General features: G+C 44.7%; 1 protein-coding gene across 1 annotated transcript; it reads left to right on the top strand.

Annotated features, from left to right (window-relative positions):
- Positions 1-450: 450 nt before the first annotated feature.
- POLE3 (DNA polymerase epsilon 3, accessory subunit) lies at positions 451-3,372 on the top strand. The gene is made up of 4 exons (XM_060014285.2): positions 451-874; positions 975-1,060; positions 1,414-1,532; positions 1,805-3,372. The coding sequence occupies exons 1-4, from the start codon at positions 809-811 to the stop codon at positions 1,975-1,977; spliced, it is 444 nt and encodes a 147-aa protein (XP_059870268.1). The 5' UTR covers positions 451-808; the 3' UTR covers positions 1,978-3,372.
- Positions 3,373-8,910: the final 5,538 nt, after the last annotated feature.

Below are 8,910 nucleotides of genomic sequence, written 5' to 3' on the forward strand. Positions count from 1 at the left end.
TGTTACCTGACCAGCCCGAATTGAGCCCCGAGGTCTAGTCATGCCCATCTCTATGTCGCCAGCCCTAGCACGGTGCTGGCAAAGTAGTGAGCGTTAAAAAAAAATTTTAGGTAATAGTTTTTCTTAATACCATTACTACAAAGTCGAGAGGGCTAAAAACATTAGAGGTGACCATTTGCGCCGGCAGAATTGAAAAAAGATTTCCCGCTTCGTTCCGGAAAAGGGAAGTGGGAGAATGCAGCCTCGGAGGGCCGCGCTTCCGCGAAACTAAAGCGGAAGCCAAGCGGCCGAAGCCCACAGAAAAACGCCACTCTTCGACCCGCGGTGAAGTGAACGACGGGCCCAGCCTCTCATCGGGAGGAGCCCCGCCCCACCAGCTCAGTCCACGCCTCCGTCTCCCACGCTAGCCACCAGGCTGCGACGTCGCCAGGCAGCAGCGCAGAGCACTATGGGAAAGGGACGGAAGCCCAGTGAGCCATACTTCATTTGCTAAGCAAGTTCCAGAGACGGTGGTGGCGTGAAGCAGAGAAACGAGCCTGGGAAGGGACGCCAGGTGCCGGTGAGGCCGGACGGAAACCCCTCGAGCCAAAACCACGGCAGCGTGCAAAGCTCGGAAGCACCAGCCACTGGAGGCGGAAGCTGGGCTGGAGGAGGAGGAAGGTTATGGCGCGCGGGGCACTGTGGGACACTGTGTGGGCAACGCGGGGCGCGACGGAAGCCTCGTTGGGTCAGACCGTGTCGACGCGGGAAGTCCGGACGCTGTAGCTGCCTGAAGAGGAGGTCCGAGGCCTGGGCCCCGGCCGCGGCAATGGCGGAGAGGCCCGAGGACCTAAACCTGCCCAATGCCGTCATCACCAGGATCATCAAGGAGGCGGTGAGCAGCTCCGGCTGGCGGACGGGCCAGGGGCGGACGAGCGGGCAGGGGAAAACAGGTCCTGGACCGGTAGCTTTGCTCACCCGCGCTTTTCTCACAGCTCCCGGACGGTGTCAGCATCTCCAAGGAGGCCCGGAGCGCCATCTCCCGCGCCGCCAGCGTCTTCGTGCTGTACGCCACATCCTGGTGAGGCGGACTGAGCTAGGCAGAGCTTAGCTGGGCATAAGGCGTAAAGAGACCCCCCCCCCACACACACACTTGTTCGGAGTTCGTGGCCTGGAGCCCGCAACCCCCAGGAATTATGTTCTACCTCAGTGGAGGGAGGTTCAGAGCCCTCGTCCAGGTCTTGCAATCTCTGAAACAAAATAAGAAAACAGTAACTTTACTTTAATCCTTTTGTACAGGTAAGGGAGGGACTTACCGTGTCACAAAAATCCGTGCATGCAGGCTTTCTCGTGCCACTTCTGGGTGCTCCTTTTCCCACCCACTCCGTACGCGGCAAGAGGGCATCTGACAGCCCTTAATCTTTCTTCTTTCAGTGCCAACAACTTCGCGATGAAAGGGAAACGCAAGACACTGAATGCCAGCGATGTGCTCTCCGCCATGGAGGAGATGGAGTTTCAGCGGTTCGTGACCCCGTTAAAAGAAGCTCTGGAAGGTAACTACCCTTTCGTTTTCTCATCCAAGTAGATGTTCATCCTGTATGATCTGCTCACCTGGCCCTAAGTCTTTATCAGCTGGGGTGCCTTTAAGTCCGGTAAGCAAAGTATTGGATGCGACTCCGATGGCAGGCACCACCGCATAACTGTTTGTGGTGCTGGGCGGGTTATTTTTCCTTCTGTGCCTCAGCTTTTCCAATTATGCAGTGGAGTTAGCTGCTGCAGTCTGGTTCAGTCTTGCCTCCTAACTCCCTCCCCTTCATCCTTACAGCTTACAGGAGGGAGCAAAAAGGCAAGAAGGAAGCTTCAGAGCAAAAGAAGAAGGACAAAGACAAAAAAACAGATTCAGAAGAGCAAGACAAGAGCAGGGATGAGGACAACGATGAAGATGAGGAGAGGCTGGAGGAAGAAGAACAGAATGAAGAGGAGGAAGTGGACAACTGAGAGAATGGGGAGACGTAGCTCGGAAGGTACCACTCTGAAACGCCGTACACGTTTGTGTGAAGCATTTTCGTGCTGGGCAGAGTAGTCTTAGGCAGAAGATCGAAATAAAAACTGAACTATCATCAGAATTATCATCAAAACCAGCGCTTCCCAGACTCGGAGCATCTGAGTAGCGGAATCCTGTTTTGCTTAATCAGTCTCAAGGTTATGACTTTTTGGCAAGAGAGATTCTGAACAGCTAATTTAATTGGTCAATTTGATCTTTCTTGTTTACTTACACGTATAGTTAGGCGGTTGTTGATCCCCAGTTCCCTCCCACCCCCCAAAAAAGTAATAATAACTTCTATGCTGCCGACTGTGTTCCAGATCACAGAGGCAGCCAAGGCTCAGGAAAAATTGGGGTTTGATCATGGTCAGCCTATTTGATTGTACAGTATTGGGCAATACTAGCTTATTTCAGGTGATCAGAATGGCTTAGCTTTAGGAAATTACTATAAGGGTTCGAGAGAACAATGAAATCTTTTCTATTGTTTCCTCACTTGACAGTAACATTAACTGAATTTTGGTTTCTACAGACTCAGTTGGCTTGGACCCCTTCTATATTGCCTATAGGCATGTTACCTGCTTGGGTGGCTATGTTCTCGGCACATAACGCTTTTAAATCAACAGAGTAGAATTAGTCAAGTAAGGTTGCCAACTCTTGTAAAACAGATGGTTTAGTCTTAAATGCACCTCACTGCCTGCGACTGTACAGCTTCAGGATTTGTTGTCACCTCCTGGAAGGTATAAAATTCCAGGCTTTCTCTTCTTGTAGTCCATCTCCTAGACTTGTGACTTGGCTTTTCATTATTCCAATTCATGACAAGTTCCAGACTTTATTTCTTCTAGGCACAACTTTCTCCCTCTGTGCTTCTCACCTCCTGTCTCTGTTCTGCCTCTCCTCTGCTCCCCATTCCCACTTTCTCTGTCCCTCTTTTTCACACTTCTCCCAATCCAGGAACTTGGATGACCTGCTTAATATCCCAAAGTGTGGTTTCCTCTGATTCCCTAGTTCTAATCTCATGTCTTTTAAAAATGATTTTGTAAACCTCTCTGAACCATAAGGGAAATCTGATGGTGCTCAGGAATCTTAATTCCTCCCCTAAGCCATCCCCTTTAACTGCTTCTGAAGGATCTCTGTTGACCTTTCCTAGTTTTCTCCTCTTTCCATTTGGTGCTTCAAGCACTTTTTTGTTCGTCTCTAAGTTGAGTGCTTGGAGGTTGAAAGGTAGTGAAATGTAGTGTGACACTGTTAATTTGTTAAATGAATACAGTGGAAAGTTTGTTGATAAATGAGTGAAGAATATTGAGAAAATTATAATGCTTTGTATAAATAAAAATTCTTGTTAAAAGTGATGACTCCTCTTTAATCCTTCTTGTTTGTAAGTTTGCTTTTGGGGAGGACCACTGATCATGCTCTATACAGTTCTTGGGGTGTGGACTGAGCCAGACCCTTATAAATATGGGATCCTGCGTCACCTTGGATGACCAGCAGATGCTGCTCATTAACAAGAAGGGGCACTGCTGCTCTTCAACCACAGTGAGAGCTTCCCATGGCTCTGCTGGTTCTATACATGGTAGATGCTCAACAACTCCAAACATTTATTGAGTCCCTGCTGTGTTCCTGGCACTGTTTTAAATGCTTTCAAGTATTAACTCTTAAATCCTATGAAGGAACACCGCTGATATCTCCATGATTTCAGCTATGACACTGTATTATCTCTAGATTACGTAACTGTTTCAAATCATAATTCACAGATAGATACACAAGCCCAACGCTCATTAGGTCCAGTGGCTTTTTCCTTCTCCACAGCAGAAACATCGCTTCTTTTTTTTTCCTGTCTCTCACATTTATATTTGTATGAAAGACAAAGCTATTCAATATATTTCTTATTTCTCCCTTGAAATTTATATTGAGCTATTTCTACAAGTTCTACAAGTTCTACATGTCACAGTATATGTCTCTGGGAAAACAGCATACACTGAGTCCTTCATAGTCGGTTATTGTACAAATGATTTTTTTTTTAAATACACTGAACTTCAGTTTTTTCATCTCTAAATTGGCAGTATTAATACCTACCTTAAAAGGAGAATTTTGAAAGATAACAAGACTTTTAGCACAGTGGCATGTACACAGCAAGGCCTTGTTTTTATTTTTGTTTTTCTCTTCCATACATATTTTCATTTCCCTTTGAATTAACAGAGCAGCTTCAGAATAGGAAAGAAATCATTTTTATAATCTTGTCGAAGATAATCTGTTTTCTTTCATAATAGTAGCCTAAGGAGAATGTAAAGTCTGGATACATACACAGCATAACATTTGTACTCTGTGTGATAAAGACTAATCTCTGTGGCTTCTACTAGACATAGGCACTGTTACCAAGTATTTGATTGCTTTTGGAGCAGAAGAATATTATTTAAGGATTACCAAAATAGTTCAAGTTTAACCTCAGTTTGCTCATTCTATATTAATATATTCATTTCTAATTGTGTAATTTTTTAATTTATGTAATATTGATTTATAACATAGGTTTCTTGTGTACAACATTCTGTTTCTACTTCTGTATACTCTACAACATGCTACCCACCAAAATTTTATTTTCCATTCATCACCATACTGTTGATTCCCTTTACCCATTTTTCCCTCCTCCTTGCCCCTCCCCCTCTGGTAACTGCTGCTCAGTTCTCTGTAGGTTTGGTTTGGTTTGTTAATTTATTTGGAGTTTTGTTTTAGTTTTTTATGTTGCACATATGAGTGAAATCATACGGTATTTGTGTTTCTCCACAGGACTTATTTCACTTAGCATAATAACCTCAAGGTCCATTCATGTTGTCACAAATGGCAGGGTTTCATCTTTTTTATGGCTGAATAGTATTCCATTGTATATATACACCACATCTTCATTATCCATTCGTTGGTGGGCACTTAGGTTGTTTCCATATCTTGGCTATTGTAAAGAATGCTGTGCCACGATGAACATAGGGGCGTATATCTAGAAATATATTGGTTTTTCTTTTTTGGCCGTGCTGCACAGCATGTGGGATCTCAGTTGAACCTGAGCCCCCTTCAGTGGTAGCATGGAGTCTTAACCACTGGATGACTAGGGAAGTCCCTAGAAATATGTCGTTTCTTTTTTTTTTTTTTTTTAACATATCGTTTCTTAATTCGCATGAGCACCACACAGCCAAGCCCTCAAGTCCCATCTGGACTTCTGTGGCTTCCTTTGAGCTCAGTTTCCTGCCTCATCTCTGCTTCCCTTAGCTTCCTCTGTGTACTGCTTGCCAAGTGGATCTTCCTGGAACATTGCTATGTTGCAGTCCCTCACTGCTTTCTGTTAAGTCAAATCCATACCTAGGCCTGTTGTTATTCAAAGCCTGCTTAAGGTGGGCTCACCTGACCTTCTGTAACATGTTTCTACCCCAACATAAGGCTCCAGTCAAGAATGAATCCCCCAAAGAACTCTTCCACACAACCCTAGTTCTTACCAAACTATGACTACCTAAGAAAAACCATGTTTCCTGCGAGTGGGGACTATAACTTAAAACTATAGAATTCAAGGACTGGGAAGAATCTTTGAGGTCATCCGCCAGTTTTTCCCAACCACACCTCTCTCAATCCTGTAGTGGTATCCGGATTTTGAAGTTTCCTTACTAGGCCAAGGTAATGTTTCTCCTCTGTTTTTAAGCACAGCCCTTCATGCTTAGAGATTCTGATTTGGATTTGGAGGGTGGGAGGATTACCATCCTTACCCATGCAAAATTACAAAAAATCTCCTATTTTCACAGATGGGAAATTGAGGCTCATCAGAGAGAAGTGACTTACCACTAATTTATAAAAGCTGGGATTCCGTTCCAGTGGTCCACTGCCTTGCTTCTATTTTTTTGTTAACTAAACTTTATTTTTGAACAATTTTAGATTTACAGAAAAGTAGCAGAGTATAACCATCACCCAATTTGCCCTCATGTTAATCTTACATAACCATGGTACATTTGTCAAAGCTAAGAAAAAACCCATATTGAATTTGGTTAACCAATTTCCTTTTTTGATTGAGATAAAATTCACAGAACATAAAATTAACCTTTTTTTTAATAAAGTTATTTATTTATTTTTGGCTGCATTGGGTCTTCGTTGCTGCGTGCAGGCTTTCTCTAGTTGTGGTGAGCGGGGGCTACTATTCGTTGTGGTGCGCGGGCTTCTCATTGTGATGGCTTCCCTTGTTGCGGAGCACGGGCTCTAGGCACGCGGGCTCAGTAGTTGTGGCTCGTAAGCTCTAGAGTGCAGGCTCAGTACTTGTGGCGCATGGGCTTAGTTGGTCCGCGGCATGTGGGATCTTCCCGGACCAGGGGTCGAACCCATGTCCCCTGCATTGGCAGGCAGATTCTTAACCACTGCACCAATGGGGAAGCCCAAAATTAACCATTTTAAAACGAGCAACTCGGTGGCATTTAGCACATTCACAGCCACCACGTCTATCTAGTTCCAAAACATGTTCATCACCCCAAAATAAAACCTCATACCAGTCAAGCAGTTATTCCCCATGCTTCCCTCCCCTTGCCCCTGGCAACCACTAATATCTGGTTCTTTTTATGCTCTTCACAAGCATTTAGCCCAGTGCCATGTACCTACCTGGAAGGCACTCAATAAAGTGGGAGTTTGGGTTTTTTTTTTTTTACTTTTTACTTAGTAAGTAGAATATACATACTAAAAGGTGCAAATAAGAGTAGAGGTTGATAAATTTTCACAACTAAAGACATCTATGAAGGAATTCCCTGGTGGTCCAGAGGTTAGGACTCCACACTTTCACTGCCAAGGGCCCGGGTTCAATCCCTGGTTGGGGAACCAAGATACCACAAGCAGCACAGGTACAGCCAAGAAAAAAATTTAATTAATTAATTAATTAAACATATCCATGAAAGTAACACTGAGATCAATAAACAACATGACCAGCACCCTAAGAAGAACCTTCAATCTCCCTTCCAGTCACTTCCTATCTCCCCAGTAGTAGTCGCTATCTTGAATTCCAGCACAGGTTAATTTTGCCTGGGTTTGTGCTTCATATAAATGAATTCATACAATATGTTCTCTTGTGTCTGACTCCTTTTGCTCAGCGTTACATTTAAGAGTCATGTCGTTGCATTCACAATACTTTTTATGGATAAGAGTGACAGATTAAGGTAAAATTATATTTTAAAGGGGGGGGGTGCTAGAAGTGGGAACAGGTCTCTCAGTCAAGAATAAGAGTGACATGGGAAAAATAGATTACACCAAACAGCAACATTCTTAAGTTTTCCACCCTGTTTGGGATCTTGGAGGTATCCAATGGTACTAATTATTTTTAGTTATCAATAAACTCAGAGATAGGAGAGGTATTTTGTTGTTGTTGTTTTTGGCCATGCCATGTAGCATGCGGAACTTCCCCGCCCAGGGATTGAACCCATGTCCCCTGCATTGGAAGCATGGAGTCTTAACTACTGGACCACCAGGGAAGTCCAGGAGAGGTGTTATGAAAGACCTGCTGGGCAGGGGATCTAAACTGGGGAAAAAAATAAATAGTAATTACCTCTGTGAGTTGAAGGAATATGGTTCGCAGGCAATGAAGAGAAATCCCAGTGTGGCATGGGGCAAATTAATCTCCTGGCAATTATTTTCCCAGTCTATAAAATGAGGATAGTAACATAGTTGTCATCAAAATTAGGTAAGTGAATGTAAAATGTATGGTACTGTCCCTAACTCTTTAATGCACAAAAAAGCATTACTTTCTTTCCACCACCTTCCTTATTGGAACACAGATCAGAACTCTAGCAGCTGGGAACTAAGCAGTGTCATATTTTCCTAGCATTAAGCCTCTCTGCCTCTTAGACTTGGAGTATAAGGCGGTATAAAACAGGTTTGGGGTACAGATTTTGAGAAATAAAATCTGAGAATAAGTGTAATACAACCCTCTGACATTCTTCACAGTTCAAAGTCGACTTTTCAATAATCCCCCTCTCACTTTCACAAAGGATTTCCTGGGACTTCCCTGGTGGTCCAGCAGTTAATACACTCCCAATGCAAGAGGCCTGGGTTCGATCCCTGGTCAGGGAACTAGATCCCACATGCCACAACTAAAGATCCCGCATGCCACGACTAAAGATCCCGCGTGCAGCAACTAAGACCCGGCACAGCCAAATTAATAAATAAGTAAATATTTAGGGGGGGAAAAAGGAATTAATTTGCTAGGGTATTGATCCTGACCCCTATTTCACTCATCTAATGCTACCAGTTCACCCAAGCCCCATAAGCCTCACCAGAGCCCTCCTGCCCCATCTTTCCCCCACAGACTTTTGCTCAAATCTCTCATTGTACCCATAATAGACAGGTCTGATGCCCCTATCAGACTTGGAGCCTTTCCAAAGTGCCCATGTCTTTCACATCACATCTCCCAAACTACGGTACAGAGTGAGTAAGCCCTGAGAAATTACGCTGGAATAAATTTTCTCTGAAAACTTGGAGGGCAGCCTGGTGCTGAACTCAACAACTTTAAAATGCTCAGTCCGCAAAAATGGACTTAGTTATTGTGTTAGGCACTATGGTGTTGTTTTAATGTCCTTGACATCTAATTATTCTTTCAATAAACAACCAGTGCCAAGTATGCGCTAGGCTGGGAAAAGAGGAGCTATAAAGAACACCTCAGGGCTCTAACCTCGAGGCCGGTTCACACGCAGCACCCTTGCCGCGCCGCTCCTGCGCCCCCAAGTGGGCTCCCCCGGGACTTCCGCAGCTCAGGAGCGAACCTCAGCGTAGGGAGGGGCGGGCCCTTCAGCCTTTCGGCAACCCGATTGGCCAGGCCTACTGACGTCAGTGGGCGCGGCATCGACCGGAGCCGACCTCAGGCCAAGTGCCCGCAGGGGGGA

Source organism: Delphinus delphis, chromosome 6 (genome assembly GCF_949987515.2).
Source record: "Delphinus delphis chromosome 6, mDelDel1.2, whole genome shotgun sequence".
Taxonomy (NCBI): domain Eukaryota; kingdom Metazoa; phylum Chordata; class Mammalia; order Artiodactyla; family Delphinidae; genus Delphinus; species Delphinus delphis.